The 18,701-nt window shown below is 36.6% G+C and overlaps 1 protein-coding gene across 2 annotated transcripts in view; it reads left to right on the top strand.

Annotated features, from left to right (window-relative positions):
• CRISP1 (cysteine rich secretory protein 1) overlaps positions 1–17,527 on the top strand; it is a 39,746-nt gene extending 22,219 nt beyond the window's left edge. The window contains exons 5-8 of one of the 2 annotated variants that reach the window (XM_050786169.1): positions 5,464–5,612; positions 11,119–11,216; positions 13,609–13,697; positions 16,444–17,286. In XM_050786169.1, coding sequence (XP_050642126.1) covers positions 5,464–5,612; positions 11,119–11,216; positions 13,609–13,697; positions 16,444–16,571 — 464 coding nt within the window. In that variant the 3' untranslated portion in view covers positions 16,572–17,286. Of the gene's footprint in view, positions 1–5,463; positions 5,613–11,118; positions 11,217–13,608; positions 13,698–16,443 lie in introns of both variants that reach the window. The other variant, XM_050786170.1, reaches the window with a different exon arrangement.
• Positions 17,528–18,701: the final 1,174 nt, after the last annotated feature.

Raw genomic sequence — 18,701 nt, 5'->3', positions numbered from 1 at the left:
CTGTTACTGCTGTATAAGATTGCTTGTGATTTTTGCACCTTAATTTTGTATCCTGAGACTTTGCTGAAGTTGCTTATCAGCTTAAGGAGATTTTGGGCTGAGACAATGGGGTTTTCTAAATATACAATCATGTCATCTGCAAAGAGGGACAATTTGACTTCTTCTTTTCCTAACTGAATACCCTTGATTTCTTTCTCTTGCCTATTGTCCTAGCCAGAACTTCCAACACTATGTGGAATAGGAGTGGTGAGAGAGGGCATCCCTGTCTTGTGCCAGTTTTCAAAGGGAATTTTTCCAGTTTTTGCCCATTCAGTATGATATTGGCTGTGGGTCTGTCATAAATAGCTCTTATTATTTTGAGATATGTTCCATCAATACCAAATTTATTGAGAGTTTTTAGTATGAAGGGCTGTTGAATGTTGTCAAAGGCCTTTTCTGCATCTATTGAGATAATCATGTGGTTTTTGTCTTTGCTTCTGTTTATGTGATGGGTTACATTTATTGATTTGTGTATGTTGAACCAGCCTTGCATCCCAGGGATGAAGCCCACTTGATCATGGTGGATAAGCTTTTTGATGTGCTGCTGGATTTGGTTTGCCAGTATTTTATTGAGGATTTTTGCATCGATGTTCATCAGGGATATTGGTCTAAAATTCCCTTTTTTTGTTGTGTCTCTGCCAGGCTTTGGTATCAGGATGATGTTGGCCTCATAAAATGAGTTAGGGAGGATTCCCTCTTTTTCTATTGATTGGAATAGTTTCAGAAGGAATGGTACCAGCTCCTCCTTGTACCTGTGGTCGAATTTGGCTGTGAATCCATCTGGTCCTGGACTTTTTTTGGTTGGTAGGCTATTAATTATTGCCTCAATTTCAGAGCCTGCTATTGGTCTATTCAGGGATTCAACTTCTTCCTGGTTTAGTCTTGGGAGAGTGTAAGTGTCCAGGAAATTATCAATTTCTTCTAGGTTTTCTAGTTCATTTGCGTAGAGGTGTTTATAGTATTCTCTGATGGTAGTTTGTATTTCTGTGGGGTCGGAGGTGATATCCCCTTTATCATTTTTTATTGCGTCTATTTGTTTCTTCTCTCTTTTCTTCTTTATTAGTCTTGCTAGCAGTCTGTCAATTTTGTTGATCTTTCAAAAAACCAGCTCCTGGATTCATTGATTTTTTGGAGGGTTTTTTGTGTCTCTATCTCCTTCAGTTCTGCTCTGATCTTAGTTATTTCTTGTTATTTCTTCCCTTCTGCTAGCTTTTGAATGTGTTTGCTCTTGCTTCTCTAGTTCTTTTAATTGTGATGTTAGAGTGTCAATTTTAAATCTTTCCAGCTTTCTCTTGTGGGCATTTAGTGCTATCAATTTCCCTCTACACACTGCTTCAAATGTGTTCCAGAGATTCTGGTATGTTGTATCTTTGTTCTCATTGGTTTCAAAGAACATCTTTATTTCTGCCTTCATTTCATTATGTACCCAGTAGTCATTCAGGAACAGGTTGTTCAGTTTCCATGTAGTTGAGTGGTTTTGGCTGAATTTCTTAATCCTGAGTTCTAGTTTGATTGCACTGTGGTCTGAGAGACAATTTGTTATGATTTCTGTTCTTTTACATTTGCTGAGGAGTGCTTTACTTCCAACTATGTGGTCAATTTTGGAATAAGTGTGATGTGGTGCTGAGACGAATGTATACTCTGTTGATTTGGGGTGGAGAGTTCTGTTGATGTCTATTAGGTCGACTTGGTGCAGAGATGAGTTCAATTCCTGGATATCCTTATTAACTTTCTGTCTCATTGATCTGTCTAATGTTGACAGTGGGGTGTTGAAGTCTCCCATTATTATTGTATGGGAATCTAAGTCTCTTTGTAAGTCTCTAAGGACTTGCTTTATGAATCTGGGTGCTCCTGTATTGGGTGCATATATAGTTAGGATAGTTAGCTCTTCCTGTTGAATTGATCCCTTTACCATTATGTAATGGCCTTCTTTGTCTCTTTTGATCTTTTTTGGTTTAAAGTCTGTTTTATCAGAGACTAGTATTGCAACCCCTGCTTTTTTTTGTTCTCCATTTGCTTGGTAGATGTTCCTCCATCCCTTTATTTGGAGCCTATGTGTGTCTCTGCATGTGAGATGCGTCTCCTGAATGCAGCAAACTGATGGGTCTTGACTCTTTATCCAATTTTCCAGTCTGTGTCTTTTAATTGGACCATTTAGCCCATTTATGTTTAAGGTTAATATTGTTATGTATGAATTTGATCCTGTCATTATGAAGTTAGCTGGTTATTTTGCTCGTTAGTTGATGCAGTTTCTTCCTAGCATCAATGGTCTTTACATTTTGGCATGTTTTTGCAATGGCTGGTACTGGTTGCTCCTTTCCATGTTTAGTGCTTCCTTCAGGATCTCTTGTAGGGTAGGCCTGGTGGTGACAAAATCTCTAAGCATTTGCTTGTCTGTAAAGGATTTTATTTCTCCTTCACTTATGAAACTTAGTTTGGCTGAATATGAAATTCCGGGTTGAAAATTCTTTTCTTTAAGAATGTTGAATATTGGCCTCCACTCTCTTCTGGCTTGGAGAGTTTCTACTGAGAGATCTGCTGTTAGTTTGATGGGCTTCCCTTTGTGGGTAACCTGACCTTTCTCTCTGGCTGTCCTTAACATTTTTTCCTTCATTTCAACTTTGGTGAATCTGACAATTATGTGTCTTGGAGTTGCTCTTCTCGAGGGGTATCTTTGTGGCGTTCTCCGTAGTTCCTGAATTTGAATGTTGGCCTGCCTTACTAGGTTGGGGAAGTTCTCCTGGATGATATCCTGAAGAGTGTTTTCCAACTTGGTTCCATTTTCCCCCTCACTTTCAGGCACCCCAATCAGACGTAGATTTGGTATTTTCACATAATTCCATACTTCTTGAAGGCTTTGTTCATTTCTTTTTCCTCTTTTTTCTCTAGACTTCTTTTCTCAGTTCATTTCATTCATTTGATCTTCAATCGTTGATACACTTTCTTCCAGTTGATCAAGTCAGTTACTGAAGCTTGTGCGTTTGTCACGTATATCTCATGTCATGGTTTTTATCTCTGTCAGTTCGTTTATGGCCTTCCCTGCATTGATTATTCTAGTTATCCATTCTTCCATTCTTTTTTCAAGATTTTTAGTTTCTTTGCGCTGGTTATGTAGTTCCTCCTTTAGCTCTGAGAAGTTTGTCGACTGAAGCCTTCTTCTCTCAACTTGACAAAGTCATTCTCCACCCAGCTTTGATCCGTTGCTGGTGATGAACCGCATTCCTTTGGAGGGGGAGATGCGCTCTTATTTTTTGAATTTGCAGCTTTTCTGCCCTGCTTTTTCCCCATATTTGTGGTTTTATCTGCCTTTGGTCTTTGATGTTGGTGACGTGCTGATGGGGTTTTGGTGTGGGTGTCCTTTCTGTTTGTTAGTTTTCCTCCTAACAGTCAGGACCCTCAGCTGTAGGTCTGTTGGAGATTGCTTGAGGTCCACTCCAGACCCTGTTTGCCTAGGTGTCAGCAGCGGAGGCTGCAGAAGATAGAATGTTGCTGAACAGCGAGTGTTTCTGTCTGATTCTTGCTCTGGAAGCTTCATCTCAGGGGTGTACCCCGTTGTGCGAGGTGTGGGGTGTCGGTCTGCACTTCATGGGGGATGTCTCCCAATTAGGCTACTCAGGGGTCAGGGACCCACTTGAGCAGGCAGTCTGTCCTTTCTCAGATCTCAACCACCGTGTTGTGAGATCCACTGCTCTCTTCAAAGCTGTCAGACAGGATCATTTACATCTGCACAGGTTTCTGCTTCTGTTTTTCAGCTGTGCCCTGTCCCCAGAGGTGGAGTCTACAGAGACAGGCAGGCCTCCTTGAGCTGCTGTGGGCTCCACCCAGTTCGAGCTTCCCAGCGGCTTCGGCTTCATTTACCTACTTAAGCCTCAGCAATGGCGGGCGCCCCTCCCCCAGTCTCACTGCTTCCATGCAGTTAGACCTCAGACTGCTGTGCTAGCAATGAGGGAGGCTCCCTGGGCATGGGACCCTCCCGGCCAGGTGTGGGATAAAATCTCCTGGTGTGCCGTTTGCTAAGACCCTTGGTAAAGCGCAGTATTAGGGTGGGAGTTACCCTATTTTCCAGGTTTTGTGTGTCTCAGTTTCCCTTGGCTAGGAAAAGGGATTTCCTTCCCCTTTGCACTTCCCAGGTGAGGTGATGCCTCGCCCTGCTTCAGCTCTGGCTGGTCGGTCTGCTCCAGCTGACCAGCACTGATTGTCTGGCACTCCCCAGTGAGATGAACCTGGTACCTCAGTTGAAAATGCAGAAATCACCCATCTTCTGTGTCGCTCACACTGGGAGCTGAAGACTGGAGCTGTTCCTCTTCCGCCATCTTGCTCCACCCTCCCGAGCCCATCTTAAAGCATATAGATTAGGTAACTTACTGCTAGTTTCCAGGAAATAAATTAAAAAAAAATTATTACTTCTGTGTTACACTATTTTTGTGTTGCTATAAAGAAATACCTGAGCCTGGGTAATTTATTAAAAAGAGATTTAATTAGCTCATAACTCTGTGGGCTGTACAGGAAGCATGGCACCCACATCTACCTGGCTTTTGGTGAGACCTTAGGAAGCTTACAATCATGGCAGAAGGTGAAGGGCGAGCAAGTGTCTTACATGGTGAGAGAGGGAGCGAGAGAGAGAGAGTTGGGGGGTGCCACGCACTTTTAAACAACCAGATCTCTTGAGAACCCACTCACCATTATGAAGACAGCACTGAGTTATTTGAGGAATCCGCTACCATGAGGTAAACATCTCCAGCCAGGCCCCACCTTCAACACTGGGATTACATCTCAACATGAGATTTGGAGGGGACATCCAAACTATATCACCTTCACTCAGGAATACACATTATATTTTAACATGAGAATCTTTTTAAAATTAAGATGTTTTAAAAATGCTAACTCACATTTATATCTACAGAATATTTGGAATCTTAGTCCAAGGCTTTGAGCAGTGAAATAGCAAAGTGGTTCCTGACTGCCTTAAGAAAAGGCAGATACTCCTGAATACCATATTCAACCAAAAGCCCACAACATACATGAATGGCTAAATATACAAATGATTATTCAACATCTTTGTATTGTGAACACCTGTGTGTAGCTTCTTTTAAGCCATAGACCCTGTTAAAACTCTTAGGCTTCTCTGATTTGGTTTCACCTATCTAAAGCAGCTTGGAAGCAGCAGAGACTGAAATGTTGATTGATTTGATTTCAAAATGTGTTCATCACCTACTATCAACTTTTCACTAAACTTGAGTACCACATGCTCATTCATCAATGAGAAAGAAGGCTTTCATCAGGGATACAACAGATTTTACTTCCTCTCAGAAGATGTTGTCAAGATGATTAGTGAACCATTCACAAAATAAAAATGAGGAAAGTCTCCTTGTATACTATTTCCCATTTGTTCAGAGTATGACCCAGCCCGTTTTCTCATTTCAGATACCTTTTGCGGAGAAAATAGGAATATGACATCTTATCCTGTATCATGGTCCAGTGTAATTGGAGTCTGGTACAGTGAGTCTAAATATTTCAAATATGGACTATGGCCATCAACGGATGATGACATAAGTACTGACCGGTACACTCAGGTAACCTGTGTGCTGGCAAACATGCACATTGTTTAAGAGATAAGCATGTGTGTGGAAACGTAGGTGAGAAACAACCGAAAATAATTCTACCTTCTTATGGCAATCTTTACTGAATTTACTGAGTTCCTCTTATAATTTGGAATAGAAGGAATTGTTCTGTTCAAAATATGGCTTAGAGAAGATGCCTAACTTCTCAGTTTCCTTCTTTACTCACTAGATTTTCCAGAAACCCACAAAATCATGAGATGTCAATCTAATTTGATATTGGTAGCATTTGTAAAAGTGAAAATAATGGTATCTTAAAATACAGGGAAACCCCTGATTTCTAACTTTAGTTTTATTGTGGTAAAAAATACATCTTAAAAATTATCATTTTAACCATTTTAAACGGTTTCATGTTCAGCATTAATGTGGCATGAATGTTCAGTGGCAATAAGTCCACTCAGATGGTTGTGCAACCCCATCATCAGAATCTTGTCATTTTCCCAAACTGAAACTCTGTACTCATTAAACAATACCTTCCATTCCTCCCCCAAACCTCTGGCAACCACCACTCTACTTTCTGTCTCTGTGAACAATTTCACTACTCAAAGTACCTCATAACTTTGGAATTATATGATATTTGTCCTTTTGTGTCTGCTTTATTTCACTTAGCATAATATATTAAATCTATGCTCATCCATGTTGTAGCGTGTGTCAGAATTGTATTCTTTTTTAAAGGCTAAATAGTATTTCACTGTATGTGTATATCACCTTTTGCTTGTCTGTTCTGATGGGCATTTGAGTTGTTTCCATTTTTTTGGCTATTGTGAATAGTACTGCTTTAAACGTTGGTGTGAAAATATCTGTTTGAGTGCTTGCTTTCAATTGTTTTGGGCATATGCCAAGGAGAGGAATTACTGGATCATATGTGAATATTATGTTTATTATTTGAAAAACTGGAGTACTATTATATTTTCTGTTGCAGCTGCACCATTTTATATTCCCACCAGCAATTTACAAAATTTGCAATTTCTTCACATCTTTGCTCTATCAGTCTGCTTAGGATGCCATAACAAAATACCACAGCTAGGTGGATTAAACAACAGAAATTTATTTTCCCACATTCTGGATCCTAGAAGTCTATGATCTTAATAGAGCATAGTCAGTTTCTAGTGAAAGCTTTCTGCCTGACACCTTGTCATAATGTCCTAACACGGCTTTTTCCCAGTGCAAAAGTGGAGCCAGAGAGAATCAAGGATAGAGACAGAGACAAGAGAGACCATAAGAGCAAGCTGTCTAGCATCTGTTCGTATAAGGACACATCCTACTGGAACAGGGCCCAAGTCATATGACTTTATTTAATCTTAATTATTTCCTTAGAATCTCTATTTTCAAATACAGCTACACTGGTTGGAAGTTAGGGGTACAGAATATGAATTTTGGGGGACCAATTCAGCTCATAACATTGTACCATTGCCCCTCCCCAACCAATTTATTTTCTCCTCACATGCAAAATAGATTCATTCTATCCCAAGAGCCCTCAAATTTTTAATTTATTCCAGCATCAACTCTAAAATCTAAGGACCAAAGTCTCATCTAAATATTATCTGAATATTATCTAAATGCATGAGATTCAAGGTGTGATTCATCCAGAGGTAACATTTCTCGCCAGCAGTGAACCCATGAAACAAGAAAAGTTATATGCTTCCATAGTACAATAGACACACAGGCATAAGATAGATATTCTCATTTCAAAAAAGACATAGAAAAGGAAGCAGTAATGGGTCCCAGGCAAATCCAAAACCTTGCAAAAGAAATTTCCTGTGATAGTAAGGCTTGAGAATAATTATCTTTGGTTTGATGCTCCGCACTCTTGGCCAACTTGGAGGCAGCATCACCCATGGCTCTGTGGGCAGCCTTTTCCCTTTAGCTCAGTGAGGCAGCCTCATCAAATGACTCTCTGAAGAGGCCCTGCTAACATGGATGCTTTCAGAGATCACCTGAAGGGACAATACTCTTTGAAGCTATGCAGGAAGCAGCCTTGCACCATGGACCTGTAATGGGAATGGCAGCCATCATGATCTCTGAAACATTTGGGGAGTCATTCTTCCCTTTTCTTGAAGGATAATGCATGTTTACAATGAAATATCTCCATCATGTCTTTCTGAAGAGTCTAAGAAGTCTGACAGCCTTCCATCACTTGGGTCTGTTTTCTCTGTCCACTTTAGTTCAAACTGGCAGTACCTCCACTGTATAATCACACGTCTATTTCTGCTGAGATGTATGATTGAATCCATAAATCATATCCATGGTATCTTTATCTAATGGTTGTTCAGTGACATTAGGGTTCTCTTTGGAAAATACTTTCTCATTTTCTGAAATATAGATGGGCTAATGATCGTGTAAATCTTCAAGTTCTGGTTTGTCCTTGCATAAATATTTCTTCAATTTCTTTCTCTCCTCTTGTAGTTTACTGTAAGTGGTGAGGAGAAACCAAACCACTCCTTCAACCCTTTGCTCTGAAATCTCCTCAGCTAAATTTCCATGTTTGTTGTTCACAACTTTTGCCTTCCACAAACACTGGAAGACAAGGCAGCAGCCATTTTGTTTGCTACTTTATAATAAAGATTACCTTTCTTCCAATTTCCAAGATCATGTCCCTTATTTATATCTGAGACCACAACAAAATATACTTTAATGCTCTTATTTCTATCACCAGTCCCTTCCAAGCAATCTACACTTTTTATAGCATGCACTTAAAACTTCCAGTCTCTACCCATTACCCAATTCCAAGGCTGCTTCCACATTTTTAGGTATTTGTTGAAGCAGCATCTCAGTTCTTGATACCAAAATCTGTTTTAGTGTTCTCAGACTACCGTAACAAAACATCACATTGCTGAATGACTTAAACAACAGAAATTTATTTTCTTGAATTCACAAAGCCTGAAAGTCCAAGATCAGAGTGCCAGCATGGTTAGTTTCTTGAGAGGATTCTCCTTCTGGCTTAAAGATTGCTTCCTTTCACTATATTCTCACATGTGCCCATTGGTAAGTTTCATAAAATAAAATCCACTTGAAATAAAGCCTACTTAAATTTGATGTTAAAAGTCAATGAAGATACAGCATATTTAAAAAGAAGCATAATCACAGAAATTAATGCAGAAATCCTAAATAAAACACTAGTAAATAGCATTTTCTTTTAAGATTGATACACTTAGACACAAAGGGTATGTGGCAGGAATCTGGGAGTATCTTAACATTAAACTACTTAATCATATAATTTACCTTATCAAAGGATTAGAGGATAAAAATACAATGAACATCTAGAAAGCTAAAAATCTAACAAATTTGTGGCCTTGATTCAAACCTTCTATTTCCTATATAAGTCAACTAGCACACTAATTTTATCGCAAAAGCATTATCTCATCGTTGTGGTATATTAACTGAATTCCATCACCTTCAGATAATCTTGATTTGTCTCCTTCAAAGTGAATCATTGTCACTTTCAAAATAGAACACATTTTATCAAAATGATTTCTCTCATTTCCTGTTGCCAAGGAATGAAGACAATGAAATCAAAGAAATTTGCTTTCATTTGCTTAAAATTTAATACAGTAGAATATAGAAACATTTTACATTCCACCAGTTATGGATTTTTTTCATGGCTAGCAAATGGAGGAGTGAGGACTAGAACCCAGATCTGAATCCTAGTCCAGTGGTCTTTACACAGCTCTTAATCTTTCATATGCACTGGAGAGATGGGAACTTCATTTCACCTAATGTTCTAAAAATCAGAAGCAGCTGAGGGCAGGGAAGGGCAAGGAGCAGAATATAGGGTTCCAAGCAGAATCAACTGAACAACAAGAATGTTAATGTGAAGGTGAGTAAGCCCATGACAGCAGGCCCAGTGGGGGAATATACCACAAGTCTTTTCCAGACATTTTCCGACATTTTCTGTAACCTTGTATAAATACATTAGTATGTTCATGAAAAATTTTGTAAAATAAAAGCTCTTTTCCTAAAGTCATTTGTGTCTGAAGACCTAATGAAAAAAGTTTCATTTTCAATTTTTCTTTGCTATGAATTAAAGGAATAAATGAATAAATTAAGTTCAATAATCTTATTACCAATTAACATATAGAGGGAACATAGCAAAATAGATGTTCAGCTGCATTTTTATTAAAATCATGTTTCAGGTTATGTGCTCCATTAGAGTCTGAATTCAACAGGGTCTCTTATGGAAAATACCCATTGGTAGAAAATGTTAGCAAGAACCTGCAAACAAAGAATCTACATTATAAAAATTTTTATGCCCAGGTAGAGCAATAGTTTTAGTAAAAGCCTAGGTTAGCAGCAGAAAATTAAAAGCCATATGGTGTGGAGAGATTGGCACTCATGCATGACTCTCTTTGTAAAGAGAAAACAATATTTTATCTAAAAGAGTCATAGCAGACATGTTCTGTAATCAAGAACATGAACAGAAATGTGAGGAAAGTCTCTAGGACTGTAAGAAAGCTACCCAGGCTCATGTGGGGCAGTGGCAAGTGGGAACAATCGCACTTACTGAAAACATCTCCTTTTGAACCACTTAAATATTATTAAATATTTGAATGTTTAATCCTACCTTTCACTGATGGTGTAGAGGACAACATTGTTGTATCCCATTTTACAGCTGAGAAAATGAAACTCAGAGGCATAAAACAAACTTCTAAGTACAACCTACCCAAGAAGTAAATGATGGAATTTAAACCTGGCTCACTATTCCTCAAAAACAAACTCAGTACTCTACAGTATGCCTGTTCACTGACCGATAAGAAAAGTTTCTTCCAAGCTTTGATTTTTATATAATCACCAAGCAGCCTTCATTATGTAAACTGATAAGTTATCTCGTCCACATAAGTTTGATGAGAAGGGGAGAATGAGCCAGCATTGAAGACAGCCTCTCATGTTTCGTTCCAATAAGAATGAGTCATGGAGAGTCGACACAGAGTTTTGAACAGCCGTGAGTACACTGGATACGATCAGAGAAATTAGTCCTATGCACAGCCATGTACAGCCCATGTCCAGAAAGGCAACACTCAAGTCTCCTTTGAACATCAGCCTGTTCATAACAAAATGATCAACACTACCTTTTGTACCTTTACCTTCTCTCTACCCATCTCTCCTATCTCAGAGAAAATGAACATTGGGATTCTTTAAAATTAGAAATTACATCTAGAAGCCCCACTTATTTTCAGAAAGAAAAACTGACAATAAATAGAGACAATGCCAACCATCAAGTCACCCTCCCCTGTCAGTTGATTTTCTCCACCTGGTTTGCATTGTGTGCAGGTATGTGTGTGTACATGCATGTATGGTATCTAGACATGTAGGAGTCCTTTTGTTTCTATGACTTCTTGTTAAGCCATACCCAAAGTAAACCTAAAAGCAACATGTTAACTTTTAATCATGGATGACTATATTGATATTATAGTCATTTAGTAAAATATCTAATCTGCAGTAAAACAACTCTTTATCATTGCAGATTGTTTGGGCCACATCTTACCTGATTGGCTGTGCCATTGCACCATGCCGCCACAAAGGATCACCTCGATATTTCTACGTTTGTCACTATTGTCATGAGTATGTATTATTAGTTTTTAAAATATATAACCCCCTAAAGTAACCTAGTTTTTCGAACTTTGTTTTTTGTGTGTGCACAAATGTTTATAGCAACTGTATTCATAATAGACAAGAGCTAGAAATAACCGAGGTGTCCTTCAAAGATGAATGGTTATACAATCTGTAGTTTGAGTCTTGGCTACTTCCTATTTATGTGAAAACACATATTTAGTTACATATTATTTTATTCCTTTGACTGTATTTTCTCTTATTTAAAAAAAAACTCCAATATATTTTCAGAGCAATTTACCAGCAGTCTTCCTATGTGTCATTGATTCTTCAGGTAATTATTATATAAGAGAAACAAATTTGGTTAAGCAAAGAAATGAGGGCATTGTTTTTCTAAAAAACAAGAGTATTGTTAGACCAAAAGGACAGGCATGCAGTGGTGTCTTAACAAGGAAACAAATGGAAAGAGCCAAGTATCTTTCTCTGTACTTAGCTATCTAGTCAAAAAGTTGATGTATGTCTTCTCTTTAAAAATGAAATTCACATGTTATAGATTCTATCACAGATACTAGTCGCAATTCCTAGAAAACTTAATCTGATTGTTTCAGTAAGGGTCTGCTGCACCTTCTTCTCCTATCAACTGTGATTATGACACAAGATCAAGTAAGACAAAGATGACTGCAGGGCCCATCTGTGTGGCTCCAGTGATGGTTATCAGAAAAGAGAAGATTGTTCAGAGTTGAATAGAACTGCCTGATATTTGACTACAAATGCCAGTTCAATATCACTTCTGCTGATAAAAGTCAGTGTCGCCATTATGCATTTCCTTCAGCTACATGTATTTCTTAGATTAACACATAAGTCTTTCCTCCATAATGTTAGCTCAATGCATTGTGCTCAACCACTGTCTCCCATGTATGTAGCACAATACTAGATGTTCAATATGAATCACTGAACACGACTGATTTGAAAATACACTGCCGTACTTCACATTTGCAGTGATGCCTCCACTATCACTATTGATTCAGAGTGTAATATCATCATATAATAACTCTATCTGAGTTATATATAAATTGTGCTGAAGACAATAAAATCTCTTTGCTCCTACAACACATGGTTTGCAATACGTATTTTCAAGGGTTGGTGGTCTGCAGTGAACTTCAACTGCTCCGAAAAAGAAAAGTATAAAACATGGAGAGCTATGATAGGGGAATTTTCTTGGTTGAAGATTAGTCCAAGTCTCTGACTAAATCTCTTATTGAATTTAGTAATAATCTTCTTTTCAAAGTGAAATTTTAGCAGCTCAGATAAACGAATACCAGATTTAAAAAGGTTTTTTAAAACCAGAACATTTACTTTTTTAAGTTGTATTACTTTAGAAACAGATATTATCTATGTTTTTAGACACTATGTATGTTTTTAGACATACACAGGTAAGAATTGTCTTTTCTTTTTTGTTTTTCCTTTTGAGACAGGGCCTTGTTCTGTCACCCAGGTTGGAGTACAGAGGTGTCAACATAGCTCAGTGCAGCATTGACCTTCTGGGCTCCAACTATCCTCCCACCTCAGTCTTCCAAGTACCTGAAACTACAGGCATGCGCCACCAGGCCTGACTAATTTTTTTTTTTTTTTTTGGTGGTAGATATGAAGCTGCTTTTTTTTTTTTTTTTTTTTGCCCTGGCTTATCTCAAACTTTTGGGCTCAAGTAATCCTTCCACCTTGCCCTCCCAAAGTGCTGGGATTACAGAGATAAGTCATTGAGCCCTGCCTGTCTTTTCAAAAGTTTCAAGTTAGTCCAGAACTAGAACTTCTTATCTACTTTCTTTCCCACACCCCAACACTTTAGTTTTATCCATGCTGATGTACTTTCATCTTTTATATATACCATCTGTTTCAACAAAAGACATTAACATGTAAAAAATTTCTTATAACATAGTGCAAGATGGAGTTAGAACCTCTCTAACTTGCCTCACTCGAGACTTTCTTCTTAACATTGGTAAGAATCATGCCCTTTTAAATGATGGTTTACCAAGTCCTCATAGGTATTAATGAAGAATAGTGTTCTGTTGTAATTGGCTCTAAAGCCCTCTTGCTTATGAGTGCTCTTGTTTGTACTCGAGGGTACCCAAAGTTCCCAAGTACTGTTAGGACTTGACTGTCCAACGAGATGTGCACATTGCCTGAAAAATATTTTCATGTCACTCACATTTATTGGTTCTATGTGCAAAAAAAAAAAAAATTATAGCTATAAGACTGGAAATCTTATACCCATTTTAAAAATTATCACTCTTCTTTACAAGAATATTTGCACAATTTGTTTTTAAAGTTGGCTGTACACTGTGAGTAAGATTTTATATGCATTTTTCAAAGATGAGTTTTATGAAATCACTTTTTTTTATTCAAGGGGAAATGATCCTGAAACAAAGCATGAACCTTATAAGAAGGGTGTCCCATGTGAAGCCTGCCCAAATAACTGTGAAGACAAACTTTGCAGTAAGTTTTCTACATTATGTTTGTTTACAGTTAACCCATTGGTCTGGGAATGATACATCCTTTAAATTAAGCATTGAAAAACATTGCACTTTTGTACAGCTTTCATCTCATTCATACCAAAGAAAATACACAAATTATTTCTGCTTACCCCTCCCCAATTGCCAGAGTGACTGAAGACTGTTGATTTAACCTATGGCAAAGGAAATTACAAAGTCTAGGTCTGACAACTCGAGTTTCCACCCTATAGATTAAAATACTTAAGGTCAACCTAGATAAAATATTGAGGTAAGTGTAGATTTTTCTCTGCTCTCTAAAAAGTTCTTGGGCCCTCTTATTGCAGCCCATAATTTAGGCTCGTTGCTTTCAGTTTACCGATGTTCTCCAATTGCTTGCCACTCCATGACTACTCAGGTTGCCTGACCACCTATTATAGCATGAAATTTTTACTGAGTGATCCTTATTCTTCTTTTGTTCCTGTGAACCACCTAAAAAGTTAGCTGATGCTCATATTATTTCTTACATTCCTTACAGCCTCTTTTTTTTTCAATTTCTTGAAAAATCTTACCTAAGGTGAAGTTGTAGCCAAATGGGTGCCATTTCTGTTTATTTACTTAGATAGCCAAATTTCACTTTTTAAAGCCTACCTGCAACCATAATTTCTTAATTCCTAGGAATAATATTGATTAAGATAAATTATATTAGTAATAAGTCTGTGGAGGAAAAAATAAACCTAAGAAAAATATCCTGTGACCTCCAACTTGAAAGGTCACTTATTTTTCTTCACCTAATCAGGTTACTCTATTTGCTTTTACAGTAAGAAAGAAAATGGATTCTTCTTCCTCCTTTTACCTTTCTCTCATTTCTCTTCTCTTTTGCTCTTAATTTATTTACTTCTCTGTCTGTCTCCCTCTCTCTTTCTCTGTATCCACTTCACTTTTTATACCCCGTTTCTGGAAAAAAAATGTAGTTGGAGAGAGTTTCCTCCTCATCAAAAAAAATAAAATAAAAAAAAAATAAAAATCAACCAATTTTCTATGCCTTAGGGGGAGAAAGGATGGCAATTTAGTAGATTTTTAGAATCTAGGTGAGAAAAACAATGTCTGTAGTGGTATAATAATTTAATAGAAGTAAAAGAAGAGTAGGAAAGAGAAATGTTACTCAAGAAGATTGATTCTATTACATAGACGATGTATATCATAAGCCCTTTCTTTACCTGTAAGTGTTTGAGGAAGTGAGAGCTATTAAAGAAATATATGAACTTAAGAATTGAATATATTGGGCACAAACAGTGCTAAAAATGTAAGACCTAGATATGCAGATGTAAATCATTTAATGCAATTCGAATGAAATGTATAAAAATAATAATTCTTACTTATAATATTAGGAAAGTATATAAATTAATAACAACAGATAAAAGAAAACAATGGATTACAACACTTTATAGATTCAAAGAAAAAATATGTTACCTCTAAAGGAAAAAAATCCATTGATAATTTTACAGATTCAAAGAAAAAAATGTTACCTCTAAAGAAAACAAATCCATTGATAATCATATTTCACCAGAATACTACATAAGAGAATAAAGTAGGATAATGGTAGGTAATTGATTTTTTCCAAAAAGGAGTAATGACTTTGGCAAATTGCTGATTATAGGAAAAAGAAGCAGAGATACACTATCAAATATACAATTGCTCAGGAGTAATATAACATCCACATTTCATTTCCTTGTTGCACCTTGATAAATCTACTGTAGTTATTCTCCAAGTTCCTGAAAGGTGAATCAGTTTAATAATTTAGGAAGGGAAAATGTATACAGCGTAGAAAGATATTGACTAAAATAATAAACAGTAAGACATAAATGTAAATTTAAAATTTATAAGATTGTTACAAATTTCATGCAATGATTGAACTTTATAATTGAAAGAGAAGAAATATAATGGAAAAATTTAAATTGACCACCAAATTATCAAGATTCAAATTCAGGACTGCATGATAAGGTCAGAAAATCTTAAAAGAGAGAGGGAATTAAATTCTTGTTATTCTTGCCTTTATAGAGAGACAAATAGATCCATTTGTTATTTGTGATAGAGAATTCAGGTTAAAAACTATTTTAGTAAACTTTTTGATGCTATTGCCACAAATTTAAAATGTTGGGTATCTTCATTGTGATTGGAGAATTTTGTGTGCATTTCTGCCTCTGTATGTACCAGAATATAGGTGCGTGCACATCCATGGGATAGAGCAAGGTGAGAAAAATCACTAGAATGTTAATCGAGATAACCTCTGGGTGGGTGGGTGCCATCCTATATGTGGTTTTTAATTCCATTTTCCATTGGCTATACATCACTTTTAATAATCCAAAGCAAACCTTTAACCAATAAACAATGCAGCAGTAGATAATTAGACAAAATAGTGTGACTATTTTATATTGAAATGGCATAGTTAATACTTTCAAAATGACAATGTAATTTAAAAAATAATTCCTCTCCAATCTGTTTATATTGGATTTAAAAAATTGTGATAAAAAAACCTGTTTTATACAAAGACAAAAATTTTACCTTTTTCTTTCAAACATGATCTTATCACCTGTTTTGCATTCGGATTAGCATAAGTTAGCTTATGCTAATCAAATTGAGTTAGCTCTTGTTAATAAAAATTTCTTTGTGTCTTTAATAAGATGGCCTCTCTCCTCAGCAAATGTGATTTTTAAAAGGTTGTGTTGTAAAACCATACTATTTTCTTTCAGCTAACCCCTGTATCTACTATGATGAATACACCGACTGTAGCTTAGAAGTCCGTTTTCTCGGATGCAACCACTCGACACCTCGCATGTTCTGTAAAGCCACTTGTCTGTGTGGCACTGAGATAAAATAGGTCTTTGTTATTTTCATCAGTTCTGTGCTGTGACGATGAGGAGGAGATGTCTGTTGGATCATGTCTTTTGCTATAGTTCAGTAGCTTCTGCTAAATTTTATTTGATTTTAATCATGCTAGAGATCTTAACTCCTGTCCTGATACATCCTGAAGTAACACTGTTTTCAATTTTCTTATTACTGGAGTAAAAGGCCAAGCCCAACGCCTGCCTTAAATTTAAATCATGCAATTTATAGTTCTTAAGTTGGCATAATTCAACTTACGGTATAACTGAGTCCCTCAACAGTAACCTGGGCTAAAGTAGGTCTTACGTGGTTGAACTCCCACCCCTGCTTTCCCCATATTTTCAGCCACTCTGATTATCTTCCCTGCACAACTAACATCCAGTAATAATTCTTCACTTTTAAAATTTTACTTCTACTTTAAATCAATAATTAAAGGAATCCACAAAGCAAACAGAGTTCAGTCTCATCTTGCAAGGTAAATATCACTTAATTGGAAGTAGTTTAAACGTCTCATTGTTTTATTGTCACATTTATATATACATTTGTGAAGCAAGAAACAATAAAAAAAGCTTCGTGTGCCATTAATTTAACAAAATATGTATTCAGTACTGATTGCATGCAAGATGCATGTTTATATATACAGAAAGAATACAGTTTCATTTCATTTCAAAGGCAGTATAAAAGAAATATAAAAATAGCATAATATGAGAAATAAATAAGTCCCAAAAGACATATGGGTCACATATTATTATTGCCAGATGAGCATAAATAGCTTTTGTTTGGAGATTCAGGAAAGCCTTAAGGGTGGAATGACACATCTTCTGAGTAAACAGGATTGCAAAGGTTATGATTATTTCAACACAATGGAACAGCACAGTTAAGGCCAACAAACGTAAAATGCACTGAAGCATTAGGGAATATTGAAGGGCTTGACATGAGAAAAGGGAAGGCTAGAAATATTTGGTCAAATTTTAACATTATACCAAAGTTATACCCTACTTGTATATTTCTTTGCTCATTTTAATAAAAAGTAGCTCTACCTACTTGTATATTTCTTTACTCATTTTAATAAAAAGTAGCTCTACCTACTTGTATATTTCTTTACTCATTTTAATAAAGTGTTTGGAGAAAAAAAAGACATCAACCACTTTCCAAAAGTAAAAAAACCATGCCTTAAACCCATTCTGCATCATACAGAGGTTCTTGTCACAGATACAAAAATTCTGTGTGGCTCCAAGAAAAGAGGACAATTTGAGAATGATGCCCTCTTGACATGACCCATGTCTTTCCATCTAGATCCATGGGCATTTCTCCCATGTAAATCCTTCAGACCCTTTCTCACTTTTTATTTAAACTACATTCGTTAGATCTACCCACCTGATTGTATCTATCTTTTGAGTAATTGTCATTAGCATAATCATGGACATATTAGCATCAGGAGAACAGTAACTTATCCTGTGACACTGTAAGTAGGATGGTACTTTATAGCTGAAATACTTAATACATTATAAAAATCAAAGTAATAATAATTTACCTAAGAAAATTAAATGCATGTGCTGTAGAAAATCTTTACTTATTTTTTCATTATCAGGTATTATGATTTCTCTTACCTCACCAAGGTAGCATTAGATTTTAGAGTGATCAAATTAGAGCCCTGAGTTCTGAATTTTGCATGCTAGATAACCAACTAATCCTGCAGTCTACTATAGGCAGTGTTACCGTGTTCTTACACTACAATATGCTCTCTCTAGAAGTTAACATGATACTTCTCAAAATTTGCATTCCAACTACATATCTTCCCACTTTGCATAAGAGTAAGCATATTCAAATATTTCTCAAGGGTTGGGGAAGGAAGAGGAAGGGTAAGTCTATGTCTTAGGAAAATCAAATATGCAAGTAACAAAACTTTGACTTTGTCTACATTACCCAAGTTTAAATAATATGCTGGCTTATTTCGCAATAAATTATATTTGTTAAATATGAAAAGTATTTCCCCCCAAAATATCTCAGAGCACATTGACTATGTGAAAAGTACCCCGTAATGAAGAAGATTGGGGGTGGGGGATGACCTCATGTACACCATTCTTCTATTATCTCAGAAGCTTTCATAATCACACATATTGTT

This window comes from Macaca thibetana, chromosome 4 (assembly GCF_024542745.1).
Source record: "Macaca thibetana thibetana isolate TM-01 chromosome 4, ASM2454274v1, whole genome shotgun sequence".
Classification (NCBI taxonomy): Eukaryota; Metazoa; Chordata; class Mammalia; order Primates; family Cercopithecidae; genus Macaca; species Macaca thibetana.
Note: the sequence above shows the minus strand (reverse complement) of the source record. Positions and strands in the feature narration are given on the sequence as shown.